Below are 23408 nucleotides of genomic sequence, written 5' to 3'. Positions count from 1 at the left end.
TGTAAATTCTTTAAGTTTGGTTGTATCAATATTTTAATAAGAAAATAAGATATTTTTATAAAAATTAATCTACCAGTATGTCTAAAAAAATTTAAAAAGAATCTGGCGTCATCTACAATTTTAAAACCAAAGCATGTTTGACGTATAAAGGTTTATTGAACTTGTCAAGCAGACAGTTCATAGTTGCAGTTCATTGGTTTATTATATATTCTAGTCTGCTAAGTAGTGGTCGAGTGCTTATAACAGTATAATGTATTTTTAATTGACATTTCTATCAATGTGTTACATATTTAATTAAAAAAATGGTTAACAATAAGTTGAAATTGATAGCCGAAAATTATTTTGGCAGTTTAAACCCTATTGCTGCAAGAATACAAAACGATATAAAAGAAATACAACTATCCTATGACAACCTTTGGGGTAGTTTAAAAGTTATGAACAGAATGAAATTATTGATGAATCAATTATAAAACCAGAGATCGCTTTACAATACGCTTTATTGACACCTACAGAGGAGAAGAATATTAGCTTTGATGAAGGGTTACATTGTTACAACAGCAATCTAGTAACTGGTCAAAAAATTGTGCAGGATGAAAATTTTGCTTACCGAGACGAGCATTCAGCTCCTTTCAATATGAAGACTGCCAGTCAATTAAATTGAATATTTTTGAAGTAGAAAAATAACAAAACCTCATGTAAAACATTTGCCTGGTGCAATAAATGAACCTAAACAGGAAGTCGAAGAATTAAATAACCATGAATCTTCTAAACCTGATGATTCCACAATACCTAAAATAATTAAACCACCAAATGAAGCCAAATTTTTATCTGAATTAAAATCAAGAACACAAATGAAGGGCGAAGAATCTATTGCTTACAACGAAATGAATTATTTAAAAGATGAAAACATAATACCAGATATGGGTGAAATTAATTTAGATACAGTAGATAGTATTGATACTATTAAGACTGGATATGATTTTCTGGATAACTGGTAAAACTGTTTGGAAAACAGTATCACAAATTTTATTTATACTAATATTTTATATTTACAATCTATTTCATATATGTTTAAACTAAATATCCTTAATGTTTAGATGTTGTGACTGATTTTTATGTATCAAACTGATTAATATATATGTTATATACTAAATTTATTTTTGCTTTTCATTACATCTTCTCTTCCCAGAGATTTCACTTTCTAATGAATTCATAATAGGTATACTAAACACAGTTTTTAAATAATCTGCATCTAATTTACTTAACTTATAGATAACTTTCTCATAATCAAATAAACAGAAAATAACTGTTGTTTATGTAAATAGATTTATATATTCAGCATAAAATTAAGTTTTATAATATAAATGAAATCTTTTTTACTTTATTTATATAATTACCAATAATGAATGTTAATTCTGAAAAAAAATAGTCATAAAAACTAAAAAATTAAAAAAATGCCCAAAATCAGTTTGAAACCACCCAAGTAGTTCAATATTTTTTCAAATGAAATAATTGTTTCATTTGAAAAAATATTTATATTTGCTTTTTAATTAAAATATTTATTTTTGCGTTTTAATTAAAAATTCCATGTTCATTATTAACTTCTCATAGGGTAAGTGATGGGTAAGTTATAGTAATTGTCTAAAAATCAATATCCAAAATTTTTCTTTTAAATCTAAAAATGATTTAGATTTTATTTTTTTATGTTGGCTAAATTCTAAAGCTAACTTCAAATAATTAATTTTAATCCTTTTGACTCGGATGCCGCCGCTCCGGCGGCAAAATTCATATAAATCTCGGAATTCGCGAGTGGAACGTGTTAACTTTGCAATTCAGTTTATAAATTTCTTATCAATTTAAAACATTCAATACTTCTCCACTCAATACCGTAATGAAATAATTTAGTAGTAGTACAGACAATTTCAGAAAATAATGATTTTCTATGCACGATACCATGCGACACTAGTTAAAATATGATTTTGACTAAACAAACAAATTTTAAGAAGGTTTAAATATAATTTTAAAAATAAACGAAACGAAAAATTATAAATTACATAAAATTTAAATTATTAAGCGGTGGGAATTAGTATGTCATTATTCCATGCCTCGTAAAGTAGCATTCAATTAATTTTACACGAAATTTTGTTTTTTTTCTAATACCTTCAATTTTAGGTACTTATAATTTGTGCAGTTGGCTTAATAAAAGTTAATTAAAATGAATAATTAATAAATTGAAATTTTAAAGAGCCGGAAGAGTCTCAATTTCATTTATACCAATCTATACCACGGCAATCACATGAGTCATCTATGGGTGTGGATTGACGCTCAACTAGTGTACTGAAGGATGATTTATTTTCACTTTTAAGTTTACTAACATGGCGTCTTTGTGTACACAGTGGCTTGTTTTAGCTTTTATTGTTATTTTAATTAGTTTAAGTGAGTTAATTACAAAATATTTAATATAGTTAAAGTTCAATAATTATATGTTAAGTTAAAATATTACTTTTTGCTGTTTGCATAAATAAACACATCTATTTTTTATGTTAATGCCGTCGTGTCATGGCGACGTTCGAAAATTTTATTGACGAGTTTAATTACTCTAAATCTAAATCAAATGCTTATTAAACAAAATATATTTAATTTGTGTGATACTTTTAGCTAATGGACAACGCACGCCAACAATTTCATACATATCTCAAGAACAAATTAAAGATATTGGAGGAACCGTAGAATTACAATGCTCAGTGCAGTATGCCAAGGAATATCCAGTTTTATGGGTAAAATATATTATGAAATTTAAAAAATATCAATGAGTAAGTGCATAATGATTGTCCTTTTTTGTAGATCAAAAACGATCGTGGAGGTTCTACAATACTTTTGCCTTTGTCAACTGGCAGTACTTTGATTATAAAAGACTCAAGGTTTTCCTTAAGATTTGATGATGCCAGTTCTACATATATTCTACAGGTAGTAAATGCTTTCTTTTAAAAATTATAATTGAAAAAACTTGAAATCTTTATTGAAATATAATTTGTTTTTATTTAAATTTAAAACTCAAATTTAATATTTGTATATATATATATATATATATATATATATATATATATTTATGTGAATGGTTTATCAGTTTTCATCTTCTTCCTCTTCTTCACCCTCCAGTTCTGCATATTCATTGACTTGGACGTCTTCTTTTTCATCAACTTTTCCATCATCTGTTTGAATTTGCTCTTGGTCAATTTGTGTTTCTAGGTTATAAATATTGCTTTCTTCACTTCTTCACTTCCTTCTTCAGATGGTACTATTTCTTCAAATTCTTCCTCATCTACTAAAGTTGTTGGGTAGCTAACTTGTTCATCTCCAACATACTCTTCATATACTGATTCTTCAGCCAGTTCTTCACAGCTTCTCGTTCAGCGACATATTGTCTGAAATTTCTTTGTATAAGGGTAGCAGCTGCATTGAGTTCAGGATCACTTACTGATATTTTGAATACGGGTTCTTTTTTTTCTTCTTCCTCTTCTTCTCTTCTTTCTTTATATGAAGAAGGTACACGAATCCACTCTCTGAATTTTTGTTGAATTAATTCAGCAGCATCCTCAACTTCATCAACATTTTCGTCTACCCATTGTTTAAATTCAGCTTCTTCTTTTTTTCCTTTCTCTTCTGTTCTTCCTCTTTCCTCCTTATCTCTGCTATATTCTTCCTGTGGTAATAACCTCTATACAATGCTTGTATTAGAGTGGCCGCCTGTTGTTTCTGGGTTTCTGTTGGTTTAGTCTTTGCATATAATTCCATTGTATGCCTTGCCGCTTTTTGCCAATTAACACCTGTTTCTTTACATATTTTATCTTCAAGCATCTGTCTTTCCATGTATTCTCTAAATGCAGATTGTATTACAACTGCAGCTTTGACAGCCTCGGCCGGTTTTACTTTTGTCATTTGTATAATTCTTTGAAGAATTTCAAATTCTTTCAACTTTTCTTGTGAACCTTTTTGTCTAGCATCAGTATGCTCCTTAAAGGCTATTTGGACAACACGAGCTGCATCTTCAGCTTGTTCTCTGGTCATTCCTGTTCGCATAAGCAATTCTCCAATAGTGGCACTCGCATCTGCCAAGCTAGTAACTACACGGGCAGCTATTCGAGCATGTTCTCTAGTTATTAAAAGTGCTTCTAGATAATCAGCAATAAAACTATAAACTTCTATTGGTTCAGATTTCAGAACCTCTCTCGTTATATCCATCATAAGCTCTCTTAGCCCGTCAGGTATTGAACAAACATATTTCGAACCCTGTATCTGCAGCATATAATCCATAATTGTTGTTTGTGTAAACTATTATACAAATATAAGAAAATATGATTTGCCAGGAATTTTAATATTTGATTCACATATTTATTTTAAACTTTACAAACAATTGATACACAGTTATATGTCTATATAGATATAATTTTTAAATTTCATCTTTTTTTTTATTACTCTAGGTTTTTTATAACTACTTTGATATAACTATAATTTTACAGTTATTATATTAGTTTTAAATTTGTGCATTTTCTTCTATCTTCTATTTAAAAATCATTATGAATATAATATTTTCTAACATATTCAATTTTTATTTCTCAATATAGCTACAATTTTATTTTTATTTACTTTTAACTGCATTAACATTATTCTATTGTGTCCAAAGATTAAAGATCTGCAAGAAACTGATGCTGGTATTTATCAATGTCAAGTACTTATATCTGCTACAAATTCAATTAATGCAGAAGTAGATTTGCAAGTAAGAAGACCTCCTATTATCAGTGACAATACCACAAGAAACTTTGTAAGTATTTTTTTGATTATTATTTATGGTATATATATATGGTAGATATTTTGTATGGTATATTTATTTATTCATATATATTTATAATCATGTCATGCTTAGGTTGTCTCCGAAGGACAAATGGTACAAATGGAATGTTATGCTGGAGGTTATCCTTTACCTAGAGTATCATGGAGAAGAGAAAATAATGCTATATTGCCTTCTGGTGGAAGTATATACAGGTACACTAAATTTATTTATTCTTTAGAAACAACTATTTGAGTGTTGATATTCAATTTGATTATAATCCTTCAAAGCAAATTAATTCTATTCTATAATTTTTTAGGGGTAATATGTTGAAAATTAATGCAGTTCATAAAGAAGATCGAGGTACATATTATTGTGTAGCCGAAAATGGTGTAGGAAAAGGTGCTAGGAGAAATATTAATTTAGAAGTAGAATTTACGCCTGTCATCACTGTGCCTAGACCACGTTTGGGACAAGCCTTGCAATATGATATGGATCTTGAATGCCACGTTGAGGCTTATCCACCCCCAGCTGTTGTTTGGGTTAAAGATGATGTGCAATTGTCCAACAATCAACATTATAGGTAGTTATAAGTAGCTAACTAATTTATCTGAAAGACTATTTATGATGTTTTCAAATTTTTTAAATAATCCAAATTATTTTCAATCATATTTTTTTTAATTGTTAGTGTATATAATGTAATCTGTAATATTGTATTTAATTAAGACGACTTGAGAAATAATTGTATACATTATTTTAGCATATCTCAGTTTGCAACTGCTGATGAATTCATCGACACTACACTTCGTGTAATCACTATTGAGAAGAGACAATATGGTGATTATGTTTGCAAAGCAACAAATAAACTTGGAGCAGCTGAAGGCAGGGTACATCTGTTCGGTAAGAATAGGAATATTTACTTATATTGTTTTATAAATGCTCATGATTTGCTACATATCTGCATGGGCATGCTTTTAAAAACCTACTAAAAGCTTGAAATGCAGAATTAATATTTAGCTTGTAATTTATCAGTTTGTGATAGACATTTAGGAAATGAGAGTTAAAGAGCATTAGAATATCATTTGCATGACATTTTTTTCTAATACATTATTATAAATTATAAGAAATTGCTTGTGATATTTTATTGTACTTAGCTGTTTTGAACGCATGTGATTTCGATCATATAATACTTTGAACTGAAAGCTCTATTGATATTGTTTAGAAGAAACATAAGAAAACATTTTCAATAAAGATTACTATTTTGTTAAAAAATAAATAACCATATTTATGATGAATTTGGTTTTTCTATCTTTTTGCTCCTATGTTAATTCTAATATTTGATTGACGTTTTTTTATTTTATCTTTGTTTCTGTATTACAAAACAACTTTGAATTTAAGTAAGATATTTTATTTTATATTTTCACATGTTGCTACTAACTACTAAATTGGTTTTGGTTATATTTTATCTTGTTTTTTTATATATATTTTTATTTTTTATATTTAAAATATTTCCACAGAATCTATTATTCCTGTATGTCCTCCTGCATGTGGAATTGCGCATTATGGCGGGGCAACAAATGTTGCTGCTCCTGGATTAATGTTTACTGTTATCGTTGCCTTATCACAAGTGTAATAATAAGGTAAGTTTGTTATGTAACGAGATTTCAAAGTGAAATTCTTTAAATGAAATTGTTTTTCAGTAAATATAGATTTTTAAATTATAAATTTAAATTACTTATGTGAGTTATGTTAAATAGCTAGTCCATTTACTACTATAGAGTAAAAACTTTTGTAACCATTTATAATTCGTAGTAGTCTTAAAAACATGTATTATTGCAAAATAATCATATGATATTAATATCTTTTTAGAAATATCACATCCAAATATTAATTATCCAGGACTTAGATGGGACCATTTCTCAACTGCTAGTGTGCCTATACTGCCCAATAAATTTTGGCTATATTCTTTTACAATACTGGTAATCTGCACACCCAATTTGTGTAATTGAAATTTTTTAATGGCCTACTTGAAAAGTTTTTATATCGTTGTGTTGAACCATGTTGTTTCCAGACTATTGAATAAGCGTAAGATTAATATTGCAAATGATTTTTTGAACACATGTGTCACATGTATTTAGGTTTGTGATTTCATTATATAATTTTGCAGCTTCTTAGATATAATCTTACTTGCATATTCGAAATTTGAAATTTTTCAAGCTGCTTTTTATGGATTTTAAAATTTAATTTTAGACTATTGTATTTATTAATATTTTTCATTCCATGTGTAGTATATGGCATTATGGAGATATTTATTTAAATTATGACCAAATTTGTTATTCAGCTAATTAATTTATTTTTTCTTGTTTGCGTTATTTCGAGGAAATGATACTAGATGAAAATATTTACATAAGAAAAATTTACTCATAATGAAAAAAGAAAACTCGAATTTTGTATAAAGTGAATTTATATCTAGAACTATTTTTAATATTTAAAGGTCTAGTATGTAACAAAAATGCACTTTTTGTATATGCTTCCAAAGTAAATTCAAAGAATGTGCATTTCAAATTCTTGACTACTTAAGCAATATTTTGCACTAGGTTTAAATTTTAAACTAATATAGTAATAAGTTTTATAACTATGTGTATTGTACATTGCAAAAATAATTTTAGTATTTATGTGTATATTATGGTTTGACTATTTAAGTGTATTTTAAATATGCACTTGTTAACAGTATTGTTTTGAAGGTAGATTTAAAAAACTCGACTGCTATTTTAAAAACAGCTACAAATAAGAGCAAAGATTTCATTGTCATTTTGAAATACTGATTATTAAGGGTTTGTACTTGTTTGTGTCCTTTATACAGTCTAGTTATTTAAATCTATAATTTTTCTTAATTGATATTATTCGATTCCATCCATACTTATATTATTAATAGATATTATTCTGTATGTACATGTTGTATTATTTATTTTTTCAACATTTAATAAAAATTCAACAAACATTTGATTTGTTTTTGTTCGCTGTGTTATTTTGTATTGCCCTCTTTTCGCATTTTTATGTTGGTATCGTTGCGCTTCAAAGCTGAAACTAAAAAAATTATTTACATTTTGATATATACAAAATGGCGACAGTTTCAGAATTTCTTGTGTTGCGTAGTGGTTAAAATTTTAATTGTTATCTAATAATGACAAATGTGTAATGTTACAATATAATGGTGAAAAGGATATATTACGTACACGAATAGGTAAGTTTTATAGTAATTATAAATATAATTATTTGACAAGCGTATGTGCAAATAGTTGTGTGAGAATTATTTTCAGATGTCATTCTTTATTAAAATGAATGACAAGTAGTGCAACAATAATAAATTATTAGTTGTACCTAAAATATAGATCAGTTGTTTAATATATAATTGTAATAAATACTGTTAAACAAGTTTTTCTTAACGGGGTTTTGACATATTTAAACAGTAACTATTCTATTTGCTGCACGTATGCAAGTTACGTGCGTCCTCATTTCATTTATCTTGGTGAATTCTAAAGACAAGCTTTTGAATTTTTAACACAAAATTCTGTCATGTAAAATTGGTCCAATTTATTTTACTAGGCAACTAAAATTCCAATGTAATAAATTTGTGTTAGATCGAATCATAGCCCTTTTGCCAAACCAAACAACTACCTATACAATATTTCATGCCAGTATTTTTTTATTTAATTTATTAATGTGTAGGATTTATTTAAAAATGAATCGATATTCTGCGTAGACTTCATTCAATTTGGATTAATTAGACAACACTAAATATGATTTATATACTACTCTTGCATGACCTCACTTACTGTGAGTCAATAAGTGGATATTGGGAATTTATCGAAATTTATGTTGATATAGTTAATATTAATAATAATGTTCTGCGAAAAAATATAATTTCATAGCTACCTGAAAATTTATTGGGAAATTTTTCCATTTAAATCCTTTTCAAATGATGACATACTAATACTAACGCCCCCAAACAAGAAATTTAGAATATTCCCTAATTGCATGTTTCTAGATTTTTCAATTCATTTTGTCATTTTGTCTTACAAAATAAAAGTGTATAGAAAAGTATGGGTATATTTGTATATGAACAAACATTTTGTTTTTCGATTGAGTTTTCATGAAAGATGTAAAAACTCATTTTTTAAAATTTAATAACTTTCAATCTCATTTTATAATACTTAATAACGAACTTGTAATTAACAGCTAGATCATATAGATTTTGCCGAACCATTTCTTTATTAAATATTTAATTTAATTATCTTTAAATATTTGGAATTACTAAATTTATATAAAGCCAAGAGTCGAAGTCACATTAATTAAATTTGTGTAAATATTGACTTTTGAAATAATAAACGGTATTATAATTACTTATATATTCATACCAGTTAAAATATCTGTTTTTGTAATGAAAAGCCGCACCATGTATGATGCTAATATATGATCATTTTTAAATTTCAAGATTTAAAATTGTTTGTTCTATATGCCTAAAATTTAAGTCATTTAAAAGACGAATGAAAAATGAATTTGAATATCAATTTTAATGGGATAAAATATGTAATTTTCTGAAGAATTTTGATTTTTACCTAAAAAATCGCGTTGATTAATTTTGTTTATAATATTGAATCGTATATTTTTCAGTCACGGTTTCAAAAACTTTGAAAACGAATTTTCAATATTTAAAAACAGTTTGAAAGGTAAAAGTTATTTATATAAATACAAGTATAATATGCGGATATTATACGTATTACTTTAGTTTTTAGTTGAGGTCATTTTCGTCGAGAAAATTGTAAAAATTTGTTCGAAAATTTTTAGTTGGCAATGTCGTTATTTAGGTTTGCTTAAAGATCCATCGAATAGTTTTTTTGTATTCGTAGTTTAATTAGCCTTGATGTAAATTTGTTTATTTCGTTATTTCTGTGATAATATTCAATTAATCTTTTTTTAAACTTCTAATAAATTGAAACCACTTGATATATTTCAATTTCTGTAGATCTCGGAAGATTTAAGATCTCTTTAGTATTGGTCTGAAAGGACTTGAACATGTTTACCACTATTCTTTATTAGAATGAATTCATACATATTGGTATGAATATTATTTTTCAATAAAATAAAAAAATGGGATTTTAAAATTATATTCCAATTGCCAGGAAATTATAATTCTTCATGGCATTTAAATTGCAAATTAAATTTTCACTGATAATTATTTAGAAAATAAACTATTCATACATATTGGTAGGAATATTATTTTTCAATAAAATTGGTATTAATGAATTAATACATATTGGTATGAATATTATTTTTCAATAAAATAAAAAAATGGGATTTTAAAATTATATTCCAATTGTCAGGAAATTATAATTCTTTTAAATAACAAATTAAATTTTTACTTATAATTATTTAGAAAATAAACTATTTTATGAAAATTGCTCTTTATTAAACCCCATTGACTCCTGACCTAAATGTGAATGTTCCATGTTCTTTTTCGCAATGGATGCTCAGTTTCAGTAGGTCACTAGCCCGAAAGTCTCGCCCGACAGACGCCCTTACATAATTTTTATTGATAATGTTAAATATATTCTTTCCATTCTGTATTATTACTACACTATAGAATTTGATTACTTTATTACTATTGTTTACAACAAAGTTATTGTAACTATTGTTACAATTGATGTAGATACTGCATATAATATTATATTGAGTTTGATGTTGTATTAACAGATACTAATAGTCCGGCATAATTATAGATACAAGAATAATTGAACATAATATCATTTTTTTTTAATTTATAGAGTAATTTGTTTTGAAGGGTTTGAGAGTTAGAATTAAAGATGAATAACATGAATAATAGTCGATTATCATTATTTCCCATGGCTTAATTCTGTTTACAACACTGCCGATATATTTCTTGATCTCGTGAAATTATTAGATGAGAATGACTTTATATTTGATATCTCATATAGAAGTTATGCATATGCGCACTATCTAAAAGTTAATATTAAGAGCTAAAACTTTCAGAGAATTGTTTTTTATCGATTTGGAACCATTTGAGCCCTTGGGAGCAAGGAAATTCGAAAAAGTCTATATTAAGGACCACCATATATATATATATATATATATATATATATATATGTATATAAGAATTTTATATTTAATATACACTACCAGTTTCTCACATTTTTCTCAATTGTTCGACCATGTTATATTGTTTCTCAATTGTTGAATTATTCGACCACGTGAAATGTTTTTTTAGCAAAAAGTTACTTGCTTTTACACATATGTATGATACACTTCATGCTGTATTTGAATATAGTTGTTATCAATTGATTTGATAAAATTCTACATTTTGATAAATACGGAGGGCATTATTTCACATAAAATTTTGGTCCTAAAATTAATTTTTGTATTATTCAAATAGAAAATATTGAAAAATAAAGCGGTTTTATACGTGACTATTTAAAAGGTGGCTGATTATTACAATAACTGACTTTATATTTGATATCTCATATAGAAGTTATGCATATGCATATGTCATACAATTGCTCCAGATTTGTCAGATTTTAACAAAATAATAGTATATATTCTTTGTCATGTTATATTTAATATTTGATAGTAAATTTTGTACTCGCTTCTGTATACTTTGCCATATTATATATTATTTAAGTATAAATTTATTAAAAATGACCTTGAATTTTAGTTTTTATCCCATTCTACGCGTAGAACTACATAGATCGAATCGTAGCGCAGGGCTTCCAGCATCTCTCATGGGCGCAGAGCTACGGAGATGCGATTTCATGCGCATCTCCACATCTCTTTCTACCTTCATATTTATTCTATATTATTTCTCTTTTCTTTCATTTATACCCCTGAACATTCGAAATTCGCGGCAAGTGAAGTCGCCATTTTGGGGAGTTCACGCACAATCCTGATAAAGGGTCAGATCTCGAACAATTGTGATTAATTAAACAATTTAGTGATTGAGTGTTGATTTAAGATAAATTTGGTTTAAGTGAATAAAGAAAATAATCACCTAAATTCGTGACAAAAAATAGTGATAAATGTGATATAAGTAAAATACGTAGTGGCCTCGGTTCGTGAATGATGATATACATGTGTATGACTTTTTATCTGTCATATTACTTTATGGTTTAAAATTAAAGAAACACTTTTCAAATGTGCACACCGAAAGTATAAAACGTTTAACTTTATTATTTAAAAAATACAATAAAATACATAATTTATTATTTTTGTTCATTATTTATTATTAGTGTTATTATTTATTTACTTATAACAATCATATTTAGTATCTGAAATATAATGATTCATAGCTTTGTAGTTGTGAATTATAAATCGCCAATAATTTATTTCAAGCGATTAAGTAAGCTTTCGAAGATCAGCATACAACTAAATCATCGTATTTTTGTTAATACATATTATAATTATTACATTTATCTTTCATAGCTTGGACAGAATAATATATATAAAATGAAACTTTACAGGTACTCTTAAAAATTACATCAGATCAATTCCTAAGGGTCTAATAAAATAAGCTCTTTGTGGATGAGGAATATAACTGATTATCCAGCCATTCCAAGCCTTCATACAATCCAGTTCCCAAAGAAACGCTACAAGCTTGAATTCTTAAAGCTCGCTCATTTTCGTTATATGGTGGCAGCGCAGAACGAATTTGATTCTCACTTAGCGCTCCTATTCGATCCTGTATAACAGACAAAAGTAATTGAAATCAATAGGTTAATATAATAACGTAGAATATGACGCTGTTACTATAGTTTACTTGCTTTGATGAAAGACTTGAAAAATATCTAACCTCTCAAACAACTATAGATTACATTTTATTTTGCATAAATAAGGGATACGTTCTTGAATTGAAATTATAACATTTTTTTTATTTATTGTTTCAACAGCAATCAGAACTCCTACTTAAGCTGTTTTGTTTAAGACTTATGACCTAAGGTATTATTATGAGAGGCAACCCATCGGTTCACCATTCTCCTATGTGTGGGGTTTATATATTAGCTCTTACGTCTAATAGTTTACATATGATTGAATGATGCAACTATGTCCACGAAGGACAATTTCCGCTTGGAATTATATTGTGATCTATAACCCCAAGTGGAAATTTGACATCAATGCTGCCTGATGACAGACTTGGCGGTAACGGGAATCGAATCAGCGAACCTGGCGAATTACATTATATGAAGAATAATACTTTCTACCAGTTTTAACATCTTATGATGTTCAACATTAATTTCCAGCAACATAGTTCACGATCTACCTGCTAGTTTTTTTTTTATTTAGCTAATTTTATAGTCAAACACATAGTTACCTGTTTATTCGCGAATACTAATATTGGAATATTTTTGGTTCTCGGCTCTTTTAACATTTTCGTAAATTGTTTTGCAGCATGATGAAGCATTTCAGGATCTGAACTATCTATGACAAATATTATGCCCTATGTGGAATAATCATGGATATATTAATATTTTCTAAACATGCGTATGTATTTATTCTTTTATTTCTCATTAACTCACGTGCATTTTCTCGTCATAAGTCCACCATAGCTTATGGCACATGTAACCCCAGTCATATAGCGTATATTGGTGTCCATTATAATCCATTTTTTCCACATCAAATACTATTAAATTAAATGAATATTTGCATTTAATCATCGTTATAATACGATTGGTGTTTTAGAAATATATGAAACCCAATGATTAATATAGTGATCATTTTTGTTATAAGAATCATGTTTTATATTAAATCTTAAAATTATAACTTTATATTATAAAATTGTCATTTTCGAGAATTGCAAAATTAAAAAAATAATACAGTGTACATATAAAATAAGGGTATTTAAAGTTGCATGTTCTGTTTCTGACATTGAAAATGGTTCAATAATCGTTTAATTATCGGTTAAGAAATTCTTTTTCATTAAGAAGTATTCTAGAATGGTTTTCTATATTTTACTTTCATTTTTTGAATATAAATAATAGAGTAATTATTACTACATTTACATTATTTGTGGCGTTTTTACATTTTATATTAAATGTTCGTTTTAATTTGTGAATTGTGATATGTTGGATTTTTAATTTTTTTAAATTCTATTTTATTGTTAACTATGAGAAGCAGATTTTTAACTTTTCGTAGGGCATGTTATAGTAATCGCAAAAAAATTAAAAATGAAAATTTTTATATATCTTTACGTTAAACCTTCTGAACATTTTGGCATTCCTTAGAAAAAATTGATGTATGTGTGTGTGTGCGGATACAAATTTTCATCGACGATTTAGGGATGAAGCGATTTGAATAATTCAAAAAACATTCAATTCGTATTCATACGGAGACGTCCTGATTAATTTTTGGCAAAGGCAAGTCTAGCCGTTCAGAAGATATGGGGAAAAAGTGCCAAAAACGGTAACTCAGTTTTTAAGAGAACGGAGTGTCCAATTTGAATAATTCAAAAAACATTTTACTTGTATTAACAAGATACAGAACTGATCAAATTGAGGCAGGTCTAGCGGTTTCAGTGATCTAGTAAAAAAAGTAAAAAAATGCCATTTGGCGGGCAAAAATGATCATTAGACATATGCACATCAAATTATCTGATATTTTATAGAGATTTCAACAATAAGTATAAATTTTGTTTACATTCCTATGGGTTCCGTACCAATGTTTATCTGTTAGACCGTGACGCGGCGCTTACGCGCTTCGATATTTCTTCTCTATGCAGTTAAAGCAGTACGATTGCTTTGAAAAAAAGTTCCAAACTTCCAAAATATTTCAAAAATTTTCTTCAGAAATTCTTTTTTTTTAAAAAAGAAAGTAAATTTTTGTCAAAAATTTATAGTTTCTCAAAAATCTAATTTTTTCAAAGTAATTTTTTTTCAATCTTTTTTAAAAAAAATAATTTTTGGTACGGGAAGTGCCAGCAATTTGCTTTAAGGCACGATGCCATGCGCCCCAGTAGTTCTGGGTTAGATTGGCAATATTAAAGAGATATCTAAGATCACGCACGAAATTTATATATATATATATATATATATATATATATATATATATATATACGAGGTGTGTTCAAAAAGTACCCGGAATTACTAATAATTAAATTTCGCGGGTCTGGAGTGTCTGATTGTCAAAATTTTTTTTTATTGTGTTGGTATACATGCCCCTAAAGTATGATGAAATTTTCAGCTATATTCACTGTTTACTTTGTCTGTGGTAGTCGCTAAGGTTCGACGTGTTTTTCTGAGCTCGGCGATTTTTACAATGGAAGAATTGAAAAGTCAAAGAATTTGTATTAAATTTTGCGTAAAAAATGAAATAAAGTGTTGCAAAGTGCAAAAATTCACCAGATATGGCTCCGTGTGACTTTTTCCTATTCCCAAAGTTGAAGAGACCCATGAAAGGACGGCGGTTTTCCTCGATTGAAGAAAATCGCTGAGAGTGCTCATGGACATATCAAAAAGTGAATATCAAGGGTGCTTCGAAAATCGGAAAAAACGCTGGCATAAGTGTATTATATCTGGGGGGGACTACTTTGAAGGGGACCACATTAATGTAGACGAATAAATAAATATTTTTTTGAAAAAACGAAAATTCCGGGTACTTTTTGAACAGACCTCGTACATATATATTTCATATCAGATTTGATTCATGTTTCAATGTCTATCTTTTCTATACAAAATATTCATTGTTTTACTATATCACTCTACATCTATACATAACATCGCCTCTCTTATCATTATGTTTGAAACTGACCTATTGTAGGATGAGTCCTCGCCCTTTTTCCGAGCGACAGTCTTAGGGATATACTTGTTTTCCCTGCTCCAGCCATCCCTATAACCCAAACTCTGCGCCTTGTGCTGCAGCAGAAACGATTTTGTACTGATACTAATGGCGTGTTACCCATAGCGCACGTGCTTCTACGTCATAACTCCAGTTTCAATAAGTGCATAGATGCAATTGCTTATATGACCGAAAAGATCTTGAAAATGATAACTGAAATTATGAACATCGGTGAGATTTATGTTTACTTGCAGAACACATACATGATAAAAGTAAGATTTTTTAAATTTTTTTTTTATTTATTTGAACAGTGATCAGAACTTATGGGTTCTATGAGCTGTTGTGATTAATATCTTACAAACTACGTTCGTTTTATTACATATGGCAACCCAAACAGTTGTCACATCTCTGTATGATAAATTTTTATTACAATCTCTGTAATAGGGCAAGTATGGTGCAACAATGCCGGGTGAGGGCTATTTTCACTTGAAAACATAATGCTATTTATATTTCCAAGTGAAAATCGTTGTCACTGTTGCTTGACAACAGGCTGCTCGAAGTGGGTATCGAACCGGGGACCTCTGAAACAAGTCCCGTCGCTATTAACCGCTTTAATACGGGTGAGCCCATAAAAGTAAGATGACTGAATAACATATTACGTAGAAAAACCTCAATTGATATTCAATTATGATATTCATAAAAAATCGCACCTGCGGAATCCATATCACATCATTACAAGCTGATAATCACTGACAAGTGTTTTCTAACAATAAGTAGATATTATCCATAACATGTTTTTTAATAATTTTGTTTCTTTTTAAATTAGTTTCATTTAATTAAAATTCTACAAAAATTATATGGTTATATTTTACATTTGAGAATACTTCAATAAATTTGCAACACATTATTTTTATTATTATTTTTATATGTTATACACTACGATTTAGGATAAACTTTTAATTAATGTTTGATTATATAATTTGGTTGATCTTTTATTATAAAAACCTTTAACAGTACAATTAAATTTTTGATTGTTATTCGAACTTCACTGTACACTTCACCTTTATTCACATATTTCAACAATTTATTAATAGAAGCAAATTGATTTTTTTAAGACTTGCACTTATCGTATCATTATATCAGAAATATTTTATAGCCGGTAATATATTGGCTTATAAAACAATACTGATAAAGCTTTAATTTTGGAAGGGATCATGCCGCAAATTGACTGCTTATCACTCAAATTTAATCTCGTTTATGCAGTGTATTGTACAGTAGTAAGCAACTCTGTGGAATACTTTTGAATTTTGCTTATTCCTGTTTATATTTTGAAATAATGTTTATAAAACAACTTGACATGAATTGCATTCGTTTTAGAATTAATTTACATGCACATACAAATTATTAGCTGTTCATATGATGACAGAAGTTAATTTTTGTTATATAAAAATAATAAAAATATTATTGTGATAATTGCACAAAATTAAATGTTTTGTGGGATTTTACAATTTGGACTATGGCAATTTTTATTAATTTGTATATAATAGTCATAATTCATGGATCTTAATTAAATTTTTTAAGTTATAATTAATAACCAAATTGTGATATATTTTAATAAAAAAATATATACATTCTATAAAAGGTCACATGCAAAATTGTTATTTTTATATTCTATATATATATTTATATATATATATATATATATATATATTTATTTATTTAATTATATACATTAGGGTGGTCCTTAATATGGGCATTTTTGAATTTCCTTGCTTCCAAGGGCTCAAATGGTTCCAAATTGATAAGAAACAATTCTCTGAAAGTTTTAGCTCTCAATATTAACTTCTAGATAGAGCGCAATTCAATCAAACTTCGTATGGAAAGAGCATGGAAAAAATTTTGAAAATTAAAAAAAAATGTTTTAGGTATAACTTAGCGACAAAATGAATGCGTTTTATTAATTCATTTGTTCGCTAAATTACATCTAAAAAACATTTTTAAAATTTTTGAAAATTTTTTCATGCTATTTCCATACAAAACTTTGATTGAATTGCGCTCTATCTAAATGTTAATATTAAGAGCTAAAACTTTCAGAGAATTGTTTTTTATCGATTTGGAACCATTTGACCCCTTGGGAGCAAGGAAATTCGAAAAAGTCTATATTAAGGACCACCATAATATATATATATATATATATATATATATATAAATTTTATATTTAATATACATTACCAGTTTCTCACATTTTTCTCAATTTTTTCGACCACGTTATATTGTTTCTCAATTGTTGAATTATTCGACCACGTGAAATGTTTTTTAGCAAAAAGTTACTTGCTTTTACATATGTGTATGATACACTTCATGCTGTATTTGAATATAGTTGTTATCAATTGATTTGATAAAATTCTACATTTTGATAAATACGGAGGGCATTATTTCACATACGGTTTTGGTCCTAAAATTAATTTTTGTATTATTCAAATGGAAAATATTGAAAAATAAAGCGATTTTATACGTGACTATTTAAAAGGTGGCTGATTGTTACAATAACTGCGTGGCCTTTACAAAAAATAAACAAATTATGAATAAGTTATACATATAAAATATACCGCGACCATGATTTATATGTATAATTATATGATCATTATTCTTCAAATTTCTAATAATATTCAACCACATAACAAAGAGTGGTTGACCGCTGGGTTGCCCTCTCGAGTAATATATGTACTAGGTTCTGGAGTAAAATAGCAAACACAAGTCATGTAACTTAAAAATCTTATGTATTTTATTTTATTTTATGTATTTTAGATACATAGATAGTTCAGAAAACGTTTGCAACATAAATCGAAAAAAAAAATGAATTGAATGAATTGTTTCAATTCGCTGATTTGATTGGTATTGCAAAACTTTATTTAAACATAGCATCAAGATGAAATTTTCACACGCTTATTGCCCGAGTTATTGTTATTGTTAAGAATTGTATAACAGCTTTATTATTTGAAGATGAGACGAATATCGATTGATAATTTTGATATTTTATATTCGCATTATAATTATATTTGTTTTTTCTTTATATTCAGATATTATAATAATGTGTTGTGTGAATGAAGTGAATTATAAATTTCTAACACTATGTAAAATAATATGAACTGATAAAATTATGTTAATAATTAATAAAATTAAAAATGACGATATAGTGCCATGAGGCGAGTGCTTAGCTTCTGTGCAAATTGCAGCAATGGCGTAAGTTTGATTTTTGTGGTTTATGCATACTAAATATTATAGTATTGCTTGATCTTTTTTAGGTTTATTTAAATTTGGTCTTTGATATTATGCAAAAATTCGAAGCCTGAACTTTATGAACTTCCGAAGTTAAAATATAAATTCTTAATAACATGTTTTGAAGTTTTAGAACTTCATATAATTTAAAAAAATGCTTGGTTTTCAACTATTGTTAAACTTGCCTAACATTTGTGAAACAAATTAATAATCTATAATTTCAATTTTTTCAGCAATGCAATAAATAATAATCAAATTATATATTTTACATTGACATGGCTTTACTTGAAAATATTTTTTTTATATTATTGGTTTTTATAATATAGTTACTTGATGTGAAATTCATTACCTTATTCTGTTTTTTGTAACATCAATATATAGGATTTGTATTTTATTACAATGTATTATTATTGCTACAAATTCATATCCATTTTTTATTATTTTTTAAGTTAATAATAACTTGAGGCGAAAAATCAAAATAAAATTCAATTTATTGACTTTACTTTGAATTCATCTAATTGTAAAACAAACCTAATCTAAAACAAATCTGAGCCCATATTATGGTAAATCATTGGGGTCCATATTTTCTCGATTTGTAAACTAATTTATTATTTTTAAAATAATTCAGCGCCAACTACTAAAAGATTTCATTTTCTAATTATTATTCAACAAATTATTCATTTTCATTTTTTAATTGACCTTGATTCTGTGTTTACTGATAGTTGTTACTGAAATTAATTTTTTAATTAATTTTAATAATATGTATTTTTAAAATTTTGTATTTAATTAGGTTTGAGTTAAAATATTCGATTTGATATTTAGCCCCAGGTAATTTCAGTGCTATCAAGAATTAGTAATCTTAATTCCTAATGATTATAAAAATTCCATTGGTAATTGGGCTTCAAAGATCTTCAATAATTTACCTGACTGTTTGTCAAATTAATCACTCATTGGTACTCGAAATAAATTTAGTTCTACAGTTAAGTCCTGATAAGTGGCTGTGATTAACATTTTAAATCTTTATGATAATACATATAATAATGTATTACTGTTGAATGTGTGCAGTAGTAGCAGTTTTGCCAGATATTTTCAAGGGGGTTTTAATTTATTTTTCTCTCAGAATTCTTTTGTTCGACTTAAGTGTTTGTCATGTAGTAATTTCAGCACAGTAACACAAATATCGTGACGTGACGTGGTTTTAATCTAAAGTGTCGATTAGTATTCCCAAGCACGCATTGAGAATTCTCCTTGTTACACAAATGATGACAACCAGCACATTTCTTGTTCGCAGAAGAAATATGCTATGATTCATTCATTCATTCGTTCATTTGTCCATTCATTGGCAAGACTCAAGGCCCTTTGTAATGTATTTCACGGGATGTACAGATGTTCACAATTAATGCTACAGAAAACCGGAGGCAACATAATGTACGAATTATTTTAGATCGAGGTAGGATCTAATTACGTTCACAAGGACTGCAACGTTGTATTAAAATGCAATGAAATATAAAATAATTGCCATATTTTCGCAAAAGAATGAACTATTAAAATGCAAAATAATTCGTACTTTGAAACCCTTCAGGTGACACTTCATGACTTATCATGACGTTTGACTCATTTTATATTATTCTATATTGTATTATGTTCTCATTTGATATTGTGCAGAAGTTAGCAATTAGTCATAAGAAAAGAATTTAGTATACTTTTCGCAGGTAATTATAAACACTGATAACCTTACTCGAATAAATACTGAGACGATTAATTCATAGTCGATTTTGCATATTGTGTATTTCAAATTTATAAAAATTATATAGAGATCGTTTCATTATATTATACAAAAGCGTATCAGAAAAGCTTTTTTTTTGCATAATACGATTAGGTTGGTTAATAAAGGCAAAACTAGTCTCATGATAATTATGGGGAATCCGTTGGTTTCTGCTTTATCATATAAACAACCCTTCATTTCAATCCAATGACTATGAAAATTTTTTTTAGTCTTTGTTTGTCATTAGGTATGTTCAAATGTTTTAATTCTATAATTTTGTTTTTGGCTATAAATTTTACGGTGAATAATTTTTTGAAGAGTAAAACTAGATTCTACAGTTAAATATATAAATTTATATACGTTATATATAGAACATGTTCGCTGAAAATATTCTCCAAGATAATCACAAATTCCTCTCTGTACTGCGGACGTCTAATTACTAAACAAATAAGTTACGTTTTCGTAAACTCGGATTCAATACTTCTATGCCACATTTAGCAAATACAAAATCTTTTTCTTGTATTAGTTTTCAAGCCGAAATTCAATTTTTACTCTCTGCTGTCTTTACATCTCATAAATTTTCACATGAATTTGTATCGACGTCGTCGGTCTTCTCTTACAATTAGATCAGTTGTCGCATGCAATGCAAAATGCAAACACATATAAATTAATTCAAATTGATTTAACATTCAAACGCTTTCAAGTTTAAATTGTGCTCTCAATTAATTTAATGGGTCTTCATATACAAGAACAACACTTTTGATAATGAAAACATATATAACGATTGAGGAATATGACATAAAAAATGAGGTATTTACTTAATTGTATCAAATGAAAATGTAATATTTTATGTGTCGTGATTGTTGTTATGGTGCCTATGTGGTATTGAGGAGATGGATTTATTGAATATTATAGGAAGGATCCGATAATCGATTTCTAAATTTGTTCGTTAAATAATTCACATAAAAATGAAAGTGTGACGTGGATTCGCCTGTTGAAAATTAGCACATTTATGAAGAATTCGTAAGCATATAGAAACTTTTGCTGTGTTAATAGATTGCGTATTTATGAATAGTCATTACATTAGTTTCTCTTTTTCATCAATACCTCTTAAAATATTTATGTAATTATAAAATATTATTTAAATATTTTTTCAATCTGAAATTTACCCAAGAGGTTCAATAATTCTAGTAATTCTAAAAATTAAATATATTTAAGATCTTATTTAGGCACTAGATTGAAAATCAAATTTAAGTTATAAATTGGGCATATGTTTTATTTAAATTTTTGTGATGTTAAAACACATATAATGCAATAATTGAAAATAACAAACTAATGATAATTTTAATCGGATTTGGTTTGTCAAATAATAATAAGTAACAACGAAATACTCACGCCTTGTAAGCTTTACTAGATCCTTTGAAAATACTATTTCATAGCAGCGCGATACAAAACTTTTGATCCCGTTCATCACTGTTGTTCGGTGTTTAAACTCAACGGAATGTCAGGTCATTGTATTAACTGTTCGTGCACATTAATGTTTATTATAGAGCAATCAACAATTTAAATTGTGTAGCATGTCTTGGATAGTACAAATATTGCTCATTGTTAAACATGATTTAAAATGAAATTTAGTATTTTGTACGTATAACAAATTTATCCATGATCGAGATGTAATAAATAAATAACTTTTCAAATAAGAGATAAAGAAGTATCTTATCTCAAATTTTCAAAATTAAATATCATTCTTTTTATGATTGTATATGATCACCAAATTCTTAATTATGTGGCGTACAAATGTCGCGTGGCAGTTCTGCCATATATGTAGGTTTGCACATGAACAGAAAATTAAAAGTAATGAAATACCTTTAAAAAGAATTTACATCTAAAATGAAAGCACGTATAAAATACCAGAAGAAATAATTCGGCTCTGGAACTACTAGTAATACTTCCAAACAAGCTGGTGGAGAAACCTGGGTAACCTATACAAGAATAACACATTATCTAGCTCATTTTTGTTTCTAATTTTAATCACAATGAGATTATTAAAATTTATTTTATCGTGTAAACTAATTTTCATTTTGAGCTTTTAATTTTCAAATGTGGTGAATTTGTTCCATCGAAATACTCGGCATACAAACATATTCATTTTAGACGTTCTGTCGTATATGTAGGTTTGTACATGAGCAGAAAATTAAATGTAATGAAATACCTTTAGAAAAGAATTTACATCTAAAATGAAAGCACGTATAAAATACCAGAAGAAATAATTCGGACTGGAACTACTAGTAATATTTCCAAACATCCTGGCGAAGAAACCTGGGTAACCTATACAAGAATAACACATTATCTCGCACAATTCTGTTTCTAATTTTAATCACAATGAGAACTTCAATAAATACTTGATTATTAAAATTCATTTTATCGTCTAAACCAATTTTCATTTTGAGCTTTTAATTTTCAAATGTGGTGAATTTGTTTCCATCGAAATACTCGGCATACAAACACATTCATTTTAGACGTAATATATTTAATAAATTAAATCAACAGGCATTTTGCACATTCTAGGGTAGGTTTCTTCTGTTGTTTGTTTTTTTATTTTCATATATTAAAATGAGTTTTTGATATAAATTCAAATAGGGGCTGAGCAATCCGGATCTACACCGCGTGCGTGAGCGGCGGCGACGTAGTTGTGGC

General features: G+C 27.6%; 3 protein-coding genes across 3 annotated transcripts; 2 read left to right on the top strand and 1 right to left on the bottom strand.

The window, feature by feature from the left end:
• Positions 1-194: 194 nt before the first annotated feature.
• Positions 195-661, top strand: LOC113370726 (uncharacterized protein C1orf198 homolog). The gene is given in 2 exon segments (XM_026611418.1): positions 195-428; positions 431-661. Coding segments are annotated over 2 exon segments (357 nt in total). The 5' UTR covers positions 195-302.
• A 1692-nt stretch (positions 662-2353) lies between these two features.
• On the top strand, positions 2354-6895 carry LOC113370465 (lachesin-like). Its single transcript, XM_026611132.1, has 9 exons — positions 2354-2436; positions 2659-2777; positions 2845-2967; positions 4685-4822; positions 4925-5043; positions 5148-5411; positions 5589-5728; positions 6346-6468; positions 6698-6895. The coding sequence occupies exons 1-8, from the start codon at positions 2376-2378 to the stop codon at positions 6459-6461; spliced, it is 1080 nt and encodes a 359-aa protein (XP_026466917.1). The 5' UTR covers positions 2354-2375; the 3' UTR covers positions 6462-6468; positions 6698-6895.
• Positions 6896-12321: 5426 nt separating this feature from the next.
• Positions 12322-16424, bottom strand: LOC113370723 (ADP-ribosylation factor 4-like). The gene is made up of 5 exons (XM_026611416.1): positions 16378-16424; positions 15641-15880; positions 13414-13517; positions 13209-13334; positions 12322-12578 (listed from the first exon to the last, which is right to left on the bottom strand). Exons 2-5 carry the CDS (start codon positions 15789-15791, stop codon positions 12399-12401), a joined length of 561 nt encoding a protein of 186 aa, XP_026467201.1. The 5' UTR covers positions 15792-15880; positions 16378-16424; the 3' UTR covers positions 12322-12398.
• Between the last annotated feature and the right edge of the window lie 6984 nt (positions 16425-23408).

Source organism: Ctenocephalides felis, unplaced genomic scaffold, assembly GCF_003426905.1.
Source record: "Ctenocephalides felis isolate EL2017-DRISC unplaced genomic scaffold, ASM342690v1 CF-g0.4_SCAFFOLD_01492, whole genome shotgun sequence".
NCBI lineage: Eukaryota > Metazoa > Arthropoda > Insecta > Siphonaptera > Pulicidae > Ctenocephalides > Ctenocephalides felis.
Note: the sequence above shows the minus strand (reverse complement) of the source record. Positions and strands in the feature narration are given on the sequence as shown.